The sequence below is a fragment of the Mastigoproctus giganteus genome, chromosome 11 (genome assembly GCF_048544385.1).
Source record: "Mastigoproctus giganteus isolate SK-2022 chromosome 11, ASM4854438v1, whole genome shotgun sequence".
Taxonomy (NCBI): Eukaryota; Metazoa; Arthropoda; class Arachnida; order Uropygi; family Thelyphonidae; genus Mastigoproctus; species Mastigoproctus giganteus.
In genome coordinates this window covers 78,528,773-78,546,190 of record NC_143585.1, presented here as the reverse complement: position 1 = coordinate 78,546,190, position 17,418 = coordinate 78,528,773, and the positions used below count along the sequence as shown (strand labels likewise).

The 17,418-nt window shown below is 36.5% G+C and overlaps 1 protein-coding gene across 2 annotated transcripts in view; it reads left to right on the top strand.

Moving 5' to 3' along the window:
- The window catches only part of LOC150078163 (uncharacterized), a 333,303-nt gene that overhangs the window by 298,497 nt on the left and 17,388 nt on the right, over positions 1-17,418 (top strand). For both annotated transcript variants that reach the window (XM_090385417.1, XM_090385416.1), the window contains one exon: positions 13,801-14,055. In XM_090385417.1, the coding sequence (XP_090241543.1) occupies positions 13,801-14,055 (255 nt within the window). The remainder of the gene's footprint in view (positions 1-13,800; positions 14,056-17,418) is intronic.

The window sequence follows — 17,418 nt, the reverse complement described above, 5'->3', positions numbered from 1 at the left end:
ACTGTAATTTGCAAAACTGAAGCCTTTCTTTGTAAGAGCAACCCTTTGTTCCATTCACTAATCTTTTTGCCCTTCTCTGTACTCGTTCCAACAGCTCTACATCCTTCTTAAAATGAGACCTCCAGACCTGTATACATCAAGGTGTGGCCTGACCTTATACAAAGAGATAATCATCTCCTTATCTCTTCTTGAAAAATTCCTGTACAGTATTTCATTGACAAGACAGCATGACCTACTTTGGCGCCTGTCCGCACTGCTCAGAAAACGTCTACTGCAAAATTATCCCCAGGTCCTTTTCATTCTCTACCACTGTCAGTGTGGTACCACAGAGTTGATACGTTACTCTGGGATTACTGTTTCCCATATGTAGTACTTTACATTTGTCAATGTTAAACTTCATTTGCCACCTCTTTCTTCCCATCTGCTCAACTTTTCTAGATCCTGTTGCAGCAATGTACTGTCATTAGTGTCATTACCAACCCTGGCAAACTTCGTATCGTCTGCAAACTTGGACATTAAGCATGATATACCATCATCGATATCATTTATAAATGCAGAAAACAACAATGGACAATCAACAACAAATAAATACAGAAAACAACAAATTGTCAAACTAATAGAGCAAACTTATCTGCTAAAGGATCTAAATCTCCCAAACAATTCTAGTTCATTTCACAAATATACGTGGTCTCAGTTCTAATCTCAACGATGACCATTTCCACGCAGTCTGCCAAGCCCATGTACTTTTTCTAACAGAATCTCAGTTATCGGTTGATTCAACTACTGCTCATCTCAGTTGCCCAAATTATTCGCTGCAGGATTCCTTTCGCCTCAAAGGTGGTACTTGTGCATGTACTTTCCGATATTACCTGTCAGAGACTTGATAATTTGGAATCTCCTCTTTTCGATCTTCTCAGGCTTAAAATCTCTCTACCTCATTGTGTCAAATTCAACTGTTGTCTCTACTGTTCTCCCAACTCCACTAATCACTTGGAACTATTTGACTTCCTCTCTTTGCAACTTGACTTTCTCCAGTCCAACTTTCCTAACAGTGAGGTAATTTTCCTTGGTGATTTTAATGTTTACAACTCCAGCTGGTCGAGATGCTGAAGCTTTTTGAATTACTAATGACCTCGCACAGATTGTTCATTTACCTACAAGAATACCGGACAATCCTAACCATACAGCCAACACGCGCGATCTTTTTCTCACAAACAACCCTTCTAAGTACATGGTCGAAGTGAGTGGTCCTTTAAACCACCTCAGATCACAACGTGGTGATTGCCTCTTTTCCAATGTAGCCTTTATCACATGGCTATTCCCAACGTCGTGTTGTTTGGCATTACAAGAATGCAAAATGGGATGACCTGCGAGATTTATTTTCTTCTTTTCCTTGGTCGAATTACTGTTTCAAAACTTCTGATCTCAGCGTTTGCTCAGATCGTGTCAGTGAAATTATTCTTGTAGGAATGGAATTCTTTATTCCACAATCCACTTTAAAATCTCGTCCTTTTTCTAAACCTTGGTTTTCCAATAAATGTGCTAAGGCTGTTCAAGAGAAGAATGTTGCATATCGTAATTGGTTTGTTTCCAATTCTTCGGTTTCATTTTCTGCCTACACCAAAGCTCGCAACAATTGTAAAGCAGTTATTAATCAGTCCAAACTAGATTTTGAACAGGTTAAGAGTAGAAAACTTGCTTCTTGCCCTAATGGTAGCCGAGCATTCTGCTCTCTTGCCAAAGCTATTGGCCGCAAGTTTTGCCCATCTCTTCTCCCACCTCTGTCAAAAATTCTATTGCCACATCAGCCGAGGACAAAGCTGACCTGCTAGTATCCTATTTTTCTTCCAACTCTTATATTAATGATCTTGGTAAAACACCTCCCACTATTCCCAACACACTCCATTCGATGCCTCCTGTGGCCTTGACTTGGCGCATTATAGCCTTAGATGCTAATGCGCCAAAAAATCCTAAAACAACCAACCAACCAACCAACCTCCTGTGGTCTTCCATCAAAAGGATATCAGAAAGATTTTGACGAATCTTGATGCTAAGAAAGCTCCAGATCCTGATGGTATTTCTCCACTTGTTCTCAAAACCTGTGCTCCTGAATTTACCCCCCTGTTCTTTGCCACCCTTTTCACTTTCTTATTCCAAAGGTGTTTTTCCCTCTGCTTGGAAATTTGCTGATATCCAGCCAGTTACTAAAAAGGGTGACAAATCGCTCCCATTCAATTATTGTCCCATTGCAATTACTCCTATTCTTTTTTTTTTTTTTTTTTTAAGTAATGGAGAAATCAATTAACCTCCAACTCTTAAACTATCTAGAAACCTTCCATCTGATCAACGATCGCCAGTATGGATTCCGTCATTGTCGATGCACTGGTGGTTTTTCTAGCTTATGTTACCCATTTATGGACAAATTCAATTAGTAAATTAATAAGAGGAATATACCTCAATATACAAATTCAATGTAAAAGTTCGGTGAAACACAAAGCAGTTGCTCTTGACATCTCGGAGGCTTTCGATCGTTTTTGGCATAGAGGTCTTCTAAACAAGCTTCCATCTTATGGTTTGCCAACAGTTTTTTGTAATTGATTATCCAGTTTTCTGTCTGACCGCTCACTGAAGGTTATTGTAGATGACTCTCTGTCTACTAATGCTGGTGTCCCCCAAGGTTCAGTTCTTTCCCCCTCTCTTTTCTTCTTGTATATTAATGACCTTCTTCCATTGACTGGAAATCCTATCCATAGTTTGCTGATGATAGCACATTGCATTCCACTTTCCATTTTGAGAAACCTTGTCCTGCTCAATCAGCTTCAACTTCTCGAAAATCTGCTACTAATTCCTTAAATGCCGATCTCCAGGTAATTCTTCATTTGATTTCGATCCTTCTAAAACTCAGTCTTGTCTTATATCTCGCAAAAAGGATTCTTCTGCTCCTATGCTTATCTTTGGTGACACTCCGATTTCTAGGCAAAATGATATATCTCTTTTGGGGATTACCTGACTTCTAATCTCTCTTGGCACAAACACATTACAAATATTGCTTCCTCTGCATCTAAAAAACTTGGTTTTCTCTTTCGCTCTCGGCGTTACTTTTCTTCCAAACAGCTGCTCACTCTGTGCAAATCGCAAATCCGCCCTGCCATGGAATATTGTTCCCACAACTGGGGTGGTGTCCCCAAAACCTCTCTCAGGCCTCTTGATTCCATTCAGAAGAGGGCAGTTCGGTTAATTGATGATTCATCTCTAACAGAATCACTCCACTCGCTGTCTCATAGACGTACTGTTTCTGCTGCATGCCTCTTCTACAGATACCTCCATGGGCACTGATCTTCTGAATTGGCTTCTATAATTCCTACTCTTTCAAAACAGCCAGAACACGTGCCGCCAACATCCATTTACTGGCCAACTTCAAACCCACAGAAGGAACTTTTCGTCTTCCTCGTTTATTCATTCAACTGCCATTTTCTGGAACAACCTTCCTTCACACGTATTTCCTGAAATGACAGTATACAGAAGTTCAAGTCTAATGTCAGGACTTGAACTTCTCAACCTCCAACCTAAGCACGGTACTAAGTACTATAGGTTCTAGTACCTCTCGTGTTTGGGGGTTTTATAAAAAAAAAAAAAATTATACACATACATACACGGAGTAATATGGCCTTAGCAGCTGATGCTTCTAAACCCAACAACGACACCAACTGTACCACCATCTGTTGGAGGAAGTTTGAACTATTTGAACTATGACATACTACTTGCGTTGATTTTTAAACTCATCGAACATGACCGCAACGACACCAGTTTATTGCCACCTCGTATATGAAAACTCAGATGCGTGCATTTCATTTACTGATGTCCACTGTTGTTTGTATGTGAATGTTTGTAAAATCAGAAAGTGGAACTTTATTTTTTCATGTATAATACATTTACTGTTTTCCTAGGTTCGCTTACATAAATCAGCCATTCGATGCTCAATTCTGAACTTTTTTTTTATTTATCTTTTAATTTGATTTAATTTAATATTTTTTTTCAAAATCCTAATAATTCGATTGACTTTTACTTTCTAAGGGTCTTACATGCTTCATTACACTGTCTTTTACATGTAATACTATCTCAATTGCTCAAGTCTACCTTTTCATAAAATTAAACTCCGTAGATATTTTTAGTAATAATTGATAAGTTAGTTCAAACTGTATATTTACAAATTGACGCGAGTTTGATAATCGAATTGTTGCTAACAAATCAAACAGCATTGCTTTAATACGAATCTAATAATAATTGGCAAACAACTCTACTCTGGTTTTCACTTTAAACTGATGATTTTTCTGAATTTTACAGTCAGTCTCTCTTAAAAATTAATACTTAAATTAACTGAATTTTACAGTCAGTCTCTTTAGAATTAATACTTGAATTACGTTCTCATACACATCAACTAAGAACAGCTTGATAGTGCGTCTTATTTTAATATATAGACTTAATGACAGTTATTGTAAACCAAAACGTGATCAGCCTTATAGTTGGCAATTTTAAATATGAATGGTTCTTTGAGACGTCTTTAAAGGGTAAGGGGTTTGTTAGTTGGAGTAGCAACACATTAACTTCAGCGTGACTCATTGAATTACGTCATACGTGAAGTGGCAAAGGCTCATAAATTTAGTGAGATGGGTTGGGGGACTCGCTCTGAAATAATCTGGACTAGTGGTTCTAAAGGAGAAATAATTCGCAGTGGCCGCCGCATTCAGTGTCAAATGACATTTTGACTTATTTGTATTAGTTAATTCTGACTTTTTTTTATTATTTATGAAAATCCTTGGTTTAGACCAGCGCTTTCAAACCAACCTGTTGCGAAATTTTATATAAAATTAAATTTTAGTCTTTAAATAGCAATAATAGGGTCTTGAGTGTATCGTGAAAGATAGGATATCTGCTAAGTCACCACCGGAAAAAGATTGAAAGGTTAAAATCTGGACTATAGATCGAAATATATCCCGCCTCTAGTAATATCCCCGATATATTTTTTTAGGAAGGAATTCGAAAGAGAATGCCCAAGATCGCGATTACTGCCGATCAGGTGGTACCTAAGAGTGACTTCAAAATCGAAATTCAAGATATAACAAAGATTTAATAGGAAGGAACGCTTATTAATAAGAGAATAAGGGGATATATTCCAAGCAATGCTTCAAGATTCATTCCGGGTATGAGAACTTGAATGAGAAAATGCTTCGTTGGTACACTGCAATTTCTCTACCTTTCCTGCCTGTTCGCTGCCAATATTTGCAAAAAAATAAAAATGCCGATATATCCGTTTCGTCCCTCAGACGGATTTCAAATAGTAATTGACGGAATAAAATTCAGGAGGTGATTAACAAAGTGTATAGGTCTTCGAGTTTATTCTTTACATTTCGAGTATTTTACAAGAAACGAGTGACTCAAGAGTCTGTGGTTTTCGCTATTTGCTGGAAAGGAGCTTCTTGTGTCACTCACAAACAAGACGCACGACGTACTTGTATATTTTTAGAGAGTTCTTTGGACTTCGAAAAAGGAGTACGATAGTTGTCGTAGTATAAAAGCGAACTGATCTTGTAAAGGCAATAGCACATAATACAAATTTCTTGCTCATCTCGAGAGTTTACAGTATCGATATTGCGGACAACTCATGATGCCTCCTCTGTACAAACTCCATGAAACTAGGCCTTTCACGTTCTATCACAATATTGCTCGGTCTTATAAAACGAGACTTTGTACACCTGAGTTGAGAAACAAACAAAATTTAACAATTGGCTTGGCCGTCCCAGAATCCAAATTTGAATCCCGCTAAACACCTTTCTGACTAGCTGGAATTACGGATCAGAGCAATGGTTTGCTTTGGTTGCTGTAATGTGATAATTGCTAAAGGAGTAGTGGCACCAAATTTCGGCTTAGTGCTATTGCGAACTAGTCAAAAGTCAGCATTGATCATTCATGGAAGGATCAATGGCGACTTTCGACTGGTAGTGGGGGTTCACATCAATCATTTCTTGAATATAAAATTTCCATTTAATATTCGTGTAACAAAAGGATAACTGGATGATTAATCTGTATACGATTAATAGAAACTACGGTAACATTTGAGGTGCGAGGGGGGGAAGATGTGTATAGACAGGATGAGCCTCTCAGAATGGCTTTTGTATGACTTTTCGATTATAAGTAGTTCCTTTCATGTTATGCCCAACAGTACTGACAAATTCTTTACGTGAAAAAAATAAGGTCTTGAGATACTTCCCCCCAAGGTACGCCGCAGTGCTTCCCCAAATTTCAACAGAATCTCCAAACATAATGATGGCAGCAAATTAGCAGTTGGTAAACATTTAAAACAACGATTCTTCTTTCGGAATGCAGTGCTTGAAGGAGTTTGTATCTATATCTTCTCTTCCGAGGTCTTCAGTGGCCATTAAAATTGAAGAGCCAATGCTTTAAGAGATCATAGCGTCATTTTGTGGGCCTCTTGATTGTACGCCTGTTTCCCTAACGTTACCTCATAACATGCATCCTATAATAAGTATTGCTTGACAGAGTCGATGGTAATCAACATCTCGTGATGCGAATATGAAATGAGACACGAAATCGGCATGTACTCCCCACAACACCTTTTCTTCATCTCATCTCCCAACATTACTTTTTTTTTCCTTCCGGAGAGGTTGTTAAACTTTCTGATCACGTGAAAATCATAATGCAGTTTACAACTGATAATTTTCTCACCGGATGCGGACTGTGAGGGACTGAGGAAGTGAATATTTGTTAAAGTACACAGATAACGGGAAAAAAAAATTTTCAAATTCATACTGCAAATAGAATTACTAAGTTGTTTCAACTAAATGATAAATATCTAATTAAGAAAAAGCCATTTTTTGCTCACTTTCTTTGTTACCTCTCAATATTACATCTTAATGCAACTTTCTTCGTTCCGGCAATGTACTTAATCTCACACTTCACCGCACTTGTTTATAACGCCAGGGGTTGTCTATATATATTTGATCTCTTGAACTTGTTAGTTACCTTTTACATTTAATACTTATTAATATGTAAATACTTATTAATATGTAAAGTTGGAAAACTTTTTTTTTATTTTTGACATCGGGAATTTCGATTTTTAGTTGATGACGAAAACATCATTTTACTTTGTTCATTCCTGTGAATTTTCTTGGATTTTTTTTTTGTGCTTGATGTTTATAGCTGTTGAATAATACGTATTTTGTAGTTTATTCATATGAACGTGAAGAAATTGTGAAGTCTCGGGTTAATCCTACGTTATGGATTTGGATTCACTGTTGTAAAGTTTAAATTACATAAACATCGTTGTGTTAAGTGATTTTCTTTCTCTCTTAGTTAATCAGTTCTCTGAAATTAAAATTCTAAGGAAAAAAATAATAAATAAACAATCTTAAGACATTTTATTATATTGATATTGTTTGGTTATGTTCGAGTTTTATTTTACTAATAAATCATTTTCACTAATTACTGATTATTTGACTTAAAATGTTAGCGAAAGGAAAGTTTTCTATACGCTTGCACCGTTGCCTTTTTTCGGAAATTCTATTCTTGGTGGATATTAATTTCCTTTTTCGAAAGTTTCTTTATGTCATTATCAGTTTAACCTTAAAGAAGAGCTTACGAAAATAACTTGTTTCCAAATGAAATTAGTGCATGGATTTCAAGAGGCGAATCGATAAAATTCATCTCAAGCTGAAAGGCAAACTACCAAGAGAAATCATAAGAGGATTAATTGCGCATAAAGTAGTGTTTTTTTTTTTTTTTTTTTTTTTTTTGGTGTTTCTGAGTGATTAGTTCGAAACTCTATTTGTCATTTGACTTATTCGTTCCTCACCTTGCTGATTTCAAGTTCCAACAAAGAACGATTCGCTTTATCCGTTCTGCTTGTTAGCATCTTTCTCTGGAGGATAACCCGCGACTGGCAGAGGAAGTGGAAGAATGTTTGACTAACAGTTTAATTTGAATAGCAGAAAATTTAAGGGGGAAAAAAAAAGTCATGAAATTGGTGTTACTAATGCGAATCGTCAATATTTTCAGTCTTTTTTTTGGGGGGGGGGGAGTAAATAAATAAAATAAACCACCGTTAGTATAGCCTTTAGCCATGAATTTTAGCATTCTATCCAGAGGATACTTGCTGACATTAGACTTGAATTTCTGTACATTGTAGTTTCCGGGAAATACATGTGAAGGAACGTTGTTCCAGAAAACAGAAGTTGAAATGGTGAATGAGGAGGCGGAAAGTTAGTTCAGTGAATTTAGAATTGAACTGTAAATGGAAGTTGGCTAGTTGAACAACGTGTTCGGAAACAGCCACAGAAAAGGCATGCTGCAGAAACTGGAGGTCTGTGAGGCCGAGTGGAGTGAATTTGCAAACAAGCAATCGTTAATTAATCTGATTGCCCCCTTTTTAGATTGAGGGAAGAGTTTAGGAAAAGTTTTTGGGGTTCTCACCCAAGTGAGGTATTTAATTCAGCGTGGAATTTTTTAGATTTGTACAGAGTGAGCAACTGTTTAGAAGAAAAGTAAGTGAAAATGGAAACCCAGTTTTTTCAATGTAAAAGAAGCAATATTTGTGATATGTTTATGCCTAGAAGGATTAGAAGCGAGTCATCCTCAGTAAAGATAGGTGATGTGATTTTTGTCTAGAAATTTGAGTGTGGGTGAAGGTGAGCAGATTTTTTGTTTTTTTTTTGTTTTGCGAGATATATTATATAAAAGGTGAAAAAATATCTTGGAGTATTATTTAAATTGGAAGAAAAAATAATTATGCACAAATTTAACAAACATAACCTGACAATTCCGTTGAAGCCCATTATGTAATATTGATTTGCAACATTCAATTTTTCCATGATTGCTGTTATTTAAATGACATCGTTCACTGCAGAAATTCTTGTAATCTCATTGTGTTTGCTCTTTTACCATTTGGAAAAAAATGCTGACAACAAACAACTGTTATTTCTTGCAGTGAACTGGTCACCTAAGCCGATACGAAATTAGAAATATGGCAGGCCAGCTTTGACTAATCGCTCCGAATGAACTCCAGAAAGGGGATGAGGTTAATGACAACAAATTCATGTGTATATTTAGCAGTTTCTCCAATAAACCGTTCATCTTTAATATGAATTTTATCGATTGCTTTTTTGAAGTCTGCTGCTCTAATTCGTGTTAGAAATAAGTGTTTCCTCAACATATCTAAAACAATAGAGAAAAAGTGAGAAAGAAAGAGGGAAACAGAATAATTCTATTTACTGATTTGATAATCAGCCGTCTCCCTTTTAGGGAAACTTCTCTGTTGGATAAAAGCAGTAAATTTTCTTTATATAAATTTGCTGTTTTATTCTATTTTGCCTCGCATTCTAGAGGATTAAACATCTATTGGTAATCACTAACTGGTCCATCGTCAAAGTTTTTCTTCTTTCAGCTAACAACTCACTTTACATTCAGGGAAGCTACCTTTTATAATCTCAGTATCTTTTGCCTTCAGATTAAATGGCGTCAAACGACGTCATTTAATCTGAATACTTGATAAGAATATTGTTTCTCTCCTGGGAACTGGAGTGTTTGGGTAATTCAGAAAAGACATTCCACCATGCTTTTAATTATCATTTCATAGATGTCCACTATACTAGTCTGTATATTCATTCTCTTCTGTTTTTTTTTTTTTTTTTTTTAATTATTTTGTAATGGTTGTCTTCTCTGTCTTCTGTAGAGACAAGATAACGGTTGGAAGATTAAGGACCATTAGTCTGGCTCACGTGCGTGAGCAGCGATTCGAAACAAAGTATTTTTATTATTAGCCATTCATGAAACCTTGCAGTCCTGTGGGAGCTTTGTTGCTAAATTAACCTCTGTGATATGGTCTGTGCCTATCTTTCTGTAGCGTGTAAGATTACTGGCCAAAGGAATAGACTTATACCAATTACTCTAAACAGTGGAAGAAGGGTAATGAAATTGAGAAAATTGCCGTGTCTTGAGTTTTCAACTACTCCTTTTTAAAATTATTTTTTGCTTGTATTGAATCAAAAAAATTCTTCTTGCCTTCATTCTTTGAATACAGCTATCTTCATAAATTCTCTTTTGCTGTCTTTAATTTTTTTTTTTTTTATTGTCATCCAACTTTAATGGTTAGTTAAGCCAGGGAAAGATAGCCAGCGGCAAAGGCGGATCTAGGATTTGGGATGAGAGGGGGCACACGTGTCATTGACGTAACACAGGATGGAAAAACTGATTTTTCCTGTATACGTTTTGAATATTTTAGGAAATATTAGGATACCATTACTATAATCTAACCCGTCACGAATTCATTAGATAAGGACAGAGTGAAGTGGGGGGGGGGGTAGTATCTTTTATGCCCATAGCTGGATTCGCCCTTGATCAGGAGGTCGCATTGTTAACAAGTTCACTTTACGTAGAAATTCATTAAAAAAAAAAAAAAAAAAAATCAGAAGGAAAATACTTGATCTGTGGGCAAGAAAAAAATTGGAAGTTTCTCCTTTATTTCTGAAAACCTTTCCAAAAGCCGTAAATGTCTTATAACATCCTTAATTCATCTGACCTTGCATCGTGTGATTTTTATTTCTTTAACCAAACTAATGAACTCATTAGAGGCTGAAATTTTCCAGTGAAGCAAAAGTTAGGTCGAGGAACTTCCAAAAAAGGGGGGGGGGGGAAACACCTTCTAAGATGGTGTTTTTTTTTTTTTTTTTTTGCAACTATTACGCCTTTCTTTTTTACACGTGATAAATCGGGTTTTAGAGGGTATTTAAAGATGAACTGTCGATGGTTTTTCGTTTTTTTTTTTTTACTAAAAAAATGAAAATAAATAACTTTCAAATTGACAAAAATACAGTTGTGACTACTTACTCTCTCAACCTCACGGTTAAATCATTTATTATTCAGCAATTCATTATAGCATATTTACCGGAGCTTTAACCATTGCAAAATCGGGGTTCCGATAAAAGCGTTATGACGTACTGCTGAATAATTAAATGATCTGTAAACAGTGTTAATAATTTACAATCAGTCTGTGTGGATAATCCACGAAAAAAAAAAAAAGACTCGTTCAAAGTTTTGACTAAAGCAGTTGGTTAGACGCATTTTAAAGTCGGAAATTGTGAAATCCTTCATTTAAACTATAGTGATCATTCAATTCAGGTAAAAAATAGCAAAAATAAGTCTCTTCCTAAAATCAAAACTAAGCCAGTTAATTGCCGGTGCATCTTAAAAGGCCTAGTATTAATTAATAATCACTTGCTGGGTTTTAACAAATTGTCGCTTATTTTTGTAATCCTCAGAATAAAAAAGAAAAAAACCTACTCAATCCAAAAATTCGTTTGCTGCCACATTCGGACCGGTTTCTCACTATTTCGCCACTGTTCATGTTCCGTATTTATATTATAACCTAGTTCAGTGGTGGTCAATCTTTTGTCGAAGTTGCATTGGAAAATTTAAGACTCTGTGGGCTTTATGACAGGTTCAGTTTAACATTTGTTGAATTAATGAAGGCCCGGTGATGTATTTTTAGTTTATACCCCTTAACGCAGTTACTATTTCATTCCAAATCAAGCACAAACTTTTCCTTACTAATCTATAAACAACTATTCATTCTGCCCTGTTCATTATCCACAGGAAAATCGAAGTCAGCTTTTCGTTTTTTTTTTTCGTCTTTTTAGCTTTACAATTTAAATAATCTCCGGGTAAAAACTTAACTAACCTGCAGCATAAAGCCTAATAATAAAATATTTATATTTAATCATGAATATCAATAAAAGGAATAAAAGAACTTTTAATATTTAAACGTCTAGAAATTATTTCGAAGCAACTGCAGCTGTGCCCACATGTGTACACTCGTGCATTATGGCCTCAGTAGCCCTTGCACCAATAAATCCAACAAACAACAACATCTGTACACCTAACTACTCATAATAGCGAGTAGGTCCTCTTTCAACCTGGATTCGTTGTGGCACGGACAGCTAGGTGTCCAAAGCAAGCATGCCACAGGAATGCCGGTTCATTCAATTGCTTCCTACACTTGTAACAAATTGGATGGTTGCGGATCTCTACTCCAAAGAGCTTGTTTCTCCTCGTCCCACAGGCCCTCGTCGCTCAGTTGGATTGAGAACTGTGACTAAGAAGACCATGGCAGTAGCACTAAATTCACTGTTTTTGGAACCATTTTTGCATAAATTTGGTCTTGTAACATGTTTATTATTCCGTGTAAGAACTCATTCGCAGGTGGATGCATTATAATTATGAAGGGATGCGCCTGGTTGGAAACAATTTCCATATAATCTGTTGCATTCAATGTTTACCACGAAAGCACTTCTCACGCCATCACACTGCCACCACAGTCTGTGTTATGGACACCCTGTAGGATGGATCCTTGGATTCTTATTTATTTCACCATATTCTGGTCCTGCCATCAGCGTGAAACAAGAACCGGGATTTGTAAGACTAGGGAAAGCTTTTCCGATCCTGTACTGACCAGTGTATAAAGTGTATTTAGGGTCATACGGCACCAGGGGTACGTCCCCCATCTCCGCGTTGTTTACATTGTGATGGGTGTGCCAGTTTGCTGGAAATGCCAGAGATTTAAAAGTGTATGGATATTGTTCATATGTAGTGTCGTGTACCGTTGTTCATCTGGTCATTTAGCCGCTGGACCCCTACTGAGGCCCAACGTTGCCCCACTTTCGCCCCGTGGAGGCAGACCAGGTACACCAGTATTATAATTAATTTACTCTGGCAGGTCCTGCCACCTAATTTCCTGAGATTTCAGTGGCTAGGACCTTAAAAAAAAAAATAAAAAAAAAAATTCGCACGTTGTATGTTGATCACATACGTGTTTCCCGGTTTGAAGGGGTTCCTGAGCTTAGTTAGTTTGGGTCTTGTTATGGTGGTTTGGTTATAGGTTTTAAATGCATCAGCAACTTAGACCATATTGAGCCGTATATAATGTCTGTAGATTGAATGTGTTTTGTGCTCAGTTTGCTGGGCGAAAACCCCGAATTTCCGGAAGAAAAAACTACTCGCTTCATTCACAGGATTCGAACTCAGGTCTTTTCCACCCGGCGATTCTACCAACTGTGCTACTCACGATGAGTAGAGAGGGTCTTGTTATAATTTGTAGCAAATAACCATCTTTGCCATCGACGATTAGTACAGCTGTAAAGAATAGATAGCCCCGACTGACCAAATTCAATGGTAATGTAGTTAAATCCTACCCATTTCTGTTGCATAACAGTGTAAAGTACTTAGTTGATCAGCGTTTGTTGTTAGTATACTCGATTGTAAAGTAATTTCTTGGAACATTACGTGCCTTCTGTCCATTTTTAATAAATTTTGTAAAATAATTGAATACAAAATTTTCAACATACATTCGAATACAATTTAGAATTCTCTCTCCTCTTTTAAGCCCTACGTTACAAGGTCTTCTCTTGGATTTTACTAACTCAACATTGAATTTGGTCATACAGATTCCATTCTCACGGGATACTAATCTGGGTGAGGGGGAAATCGGTATCCTAACCTAATCAAACATAAAATCTTTATTGGTGTTTCTCAGCCAGCATGTGGCTAGAATTTTTTTATGAATACATTGAAACCATTACTTTAATGTATGTATCACTTACTGTAATCGAAAATGTGGTTGAGTGCGTGTGAGAGAGTATGAAGTATCCCAGCTGACTTGCCACGTGAAAAAAAGGCTGAGAATCATTGCTGCTGTATACAGTGCTAGTCACTAAAAATTCTTTCATTTGACAGGTGCACCTCTACTTCTCTGCACTGCCGGAAGACAAAGTACCTTATGTCAACAGTGTTGGGGAGAAGTACCGGATCCGACAGCTTCTTCACCAACTACCTCCCCACGACAATGAAGTTCGCTATTGTAACACCTTGTCTGAAGAAGAGAGGAAGGAACTGCGGCTTTTCTCAGTCCAACGAAAGCGAGAAGCTCTGGGCAGAGGTACCGTTCGTCAGCTTCCCGTTACCTTGGAAATGCCAGTAACTTGTGAAAATGTAAGTCTTTCGATTTTTTTAGAACTTAAAGCTTATAGTTCGCTTTTCTTTTCTTCTTCTTGACTAGTTGAAGACCACGTGATACGTGTCGTTGCCAACCAAGTTTACCAATTCTGAAAAAAATCCTATCCAAAAAAGTGCTTATTTTAATTTAGGCTTATTTGTTAGTAATACTAAGGAACTTGCAGGTCAATCTGCGATGCTGTCACCACGAGTCCTTTGTGGCGATAGCATCGCAAGGTTATTTGTAATGTGCTAAGCTTTTTTCTTTCCTCAAAATTGCTGTTGTGATATTCTTTCATTTAGTGTTTATTTTTTCTACGTCGCATATAATTGTAAAGAGATTTGGATTTCTTCTAATACTTTAATCTTCCGTATTTGAGCAGTTCGTTATTTTATCAACATTGTCAGAATGGGAAAAGTATCTTCAAGAAATTGAAAATACTTTTCCCATCCTGATATTGACATATCGTCTAACTTAATATATTCATTAATTAATTTATTTTCTCTGATTTCTAATAAATCTCCATATTTGTTTCTGCATGCCATAAAAATTATGCTCGAACTGGTGAGAATAGTTGCTTCACAATCCTTTTTTCGATTTGCAGCACCTGTTGTACATTTTTAGGAGCGTCAGCGACTGGGCTGGATTTTCTGTTTGTTGGACGACAAACCCGAGTTTCCTGGAGAAAAAAAAAAAAAAAAAAACATGCTACCCTCATCTGAGACTAACTTACGTTGGGAAAAAAAGCCTATAAAAATTCCTCCCGTTATCGACGGGACTCGAACTCTGGTCATTTCCACCCGATATGGGGAGGACGATGATCCTAACCCCCGAGAGGCTAGGATAATCGTCTCCCCATATCGGGTGGAAATGACCAGAGTTGTTGCAGTAACTACTTGCTTCCCAAGTTTTTATATTCTTTTTACTTTGTAAATTATCTTCTCAGTTATTTTTTTCTTACTTTCCAATGTTTTTATTCCTAATGCTTCTTTTACAGTTGTTTTTCAATTTGTTCCATTCTCTTCGACATCACTTCCGTTATCTTTTGATGTTTCTTCTGGCGATTTGGCCAGCCTATTTTGATACATATTGTTGTTGAGCCTTCATCAAACAATTCCACTCTGAATGTTTCATTGTTTTTATTATTTGTATCTTTAATTTTTTTTTTTTTGGTGGGCTGGTGTCTAAATCTGATTATACCCCCACTAGGCGGTTGCAACCACTTTTGACTTCCGCAAATGGTAAACCTTATATGTCAACAGTTTCTTTCGGTTTTAATTTTCTGTTAACTATCATCATATAGTCAATTTGGTAAGTGGCCCCGAGTTATTTCTGTTGAAGTTTTCTTTGGCTAAAATGTTAATTATATAATTTTCAGCACAAAACTAGTAAATACTCTCCATTCTTGTTTCTTATCTGATTAAGTTAAAACGTTTTGTTGTTGGTTTTTTTTTTTAACAAAACATATTCCGGAATTAAGTACTGTACTAATGAGGTGGCAGCCCTACTTATGCGACGGAAGTGGGGAAAAACAGTTGGCTATTGCTTAAGAATCTCTCGATAGTTTCACATTATAGATTTTTTAAAATATTTATTTTATTTACTAACAGTTCAGCTTGGATATTGATGGCTTTTGTGATGGAGGAGTATTTTTCAGACATTATTTGGGTGGCACTACCGAACAAATTGGAGTCGGAGGCAATTTTGGTAGTGAGTACAGAACAATCGCGGAAGGGTCTAATTTCCGAATCTCCGATCCACAAATATTAGTATTTAGAACATACTCAAATAATGAATATAGTATAATTAATCCATAATATACAAAAAATAAAATACGCAATAAAAATAGTAAATAATAGAATAAATTAGGAGTTGGGTGAGAGATTCTTTCCTTGAATAAAAATTTCCGTCTCACTTAAGCAAATTGGGCTATAGTTGAACAAATACTGATTGATCCTTCCTCACTTCCAAAGATCTGCTGTCTGATATGAAACAAAACTTTCAATTTGGTACACATAATAGATTCATAAGTTATGAGTTTTGACTTTCATGATTAGGAGAAACTATTTCATTGTGTTTGTTTCGTATGCAGCACAAAAGGTTACACAGAAGCATGCTTTTTTGATCCCCGAATAATTGCACAATGGAAGGGGGGGGGGATGGAGAGATTTAAAAGTAGTTCAAAACTCATCTTTGCTTATTTCTCAACTTTGAGGCAGTTTTAATTATCATTACTGCATATCTTTAGCCGAAAGGTTGGAAAATCGATTTATATTTCAGGCAACATGCCGTGTGAACTATAGCGAAAGTTTGGTAATGATTTATCAATGATTTGCATGGGAACTTTTAGAGTGAAAGACCGATTATAATTTGCTGATTCTTAAAACTGAATATTTGCTGTATGGAAGTTAGACGGTGTCTGAGGAGTTTTATAACTGGAAGTTGTGACTTTCTGCTGTTCCTATATGCATGACGTGTTCCTTCTCTCCCACCGGTTAATTTGTGTAATGACACGAAACATAACCTCTCTCGCGTGCGCCCTCCTGCACCGCTGCTTCGAGCATCGACATGTAAGTGTTGTGCGTCATCCGCTGAAGAGGACAGGGTGGGGGAATAGGGTGGCTTGTAAAGTCTTCAGTTCTGTACATTGTTACCAACAGTATGGACAAATTCCAACATCATCAGTTTCCATTATCCGAAAAAGGATGCACTTTTTTTTTCTCTCCCTCTTTTCCGAACTACTGCAATATTCGTCTGTTGTTTTCCGTTTAGCTCCACTGAATCGCACACTACATTTCTATTATAGGGGGGGGGGGGGGAAAGCTACTCTCGCTTAAAGTATTAAATTTTCTAAGATACTGTGTTTGCACAAAATCACAATAAGCTTCAGTAATTTGATTTGAGCAGGACAGCGAACGTTGTCTTAAATCTTTTCCTTCCCAGATTATTTAATGCATTACGTGGATAAACAAATTATCTTTATCTAAGTTGCTTTGTTTTAAAATTGTCGTATCGTTTATAGCTACTTCAAGGCAGACAACTGGTTCAACTTGATATTTATTAAGGAAAGTTGAATAATTGTGAATACTTAAACGTTTTAATCCACCCTTTAATCAAGACCTATTAAGCATTTTTAATAGAACTAATAAATTGTCATGTCTTACCAAAATTGTTATGGACTTAACCGAAAATTGAGTTGTCAGCGCAGTGGTACTCGGATAGACACTTTGAGATATCCGAGGTCTTAAATCTTAATTTGATTAGCAGTTTTATTTTTGTTAAATACATAAGCGAGGAACGTTGGAAATAAACTTGGTCATATATATTTTTTTAAAATTGCGCTGTTTATTGCTTCCAGT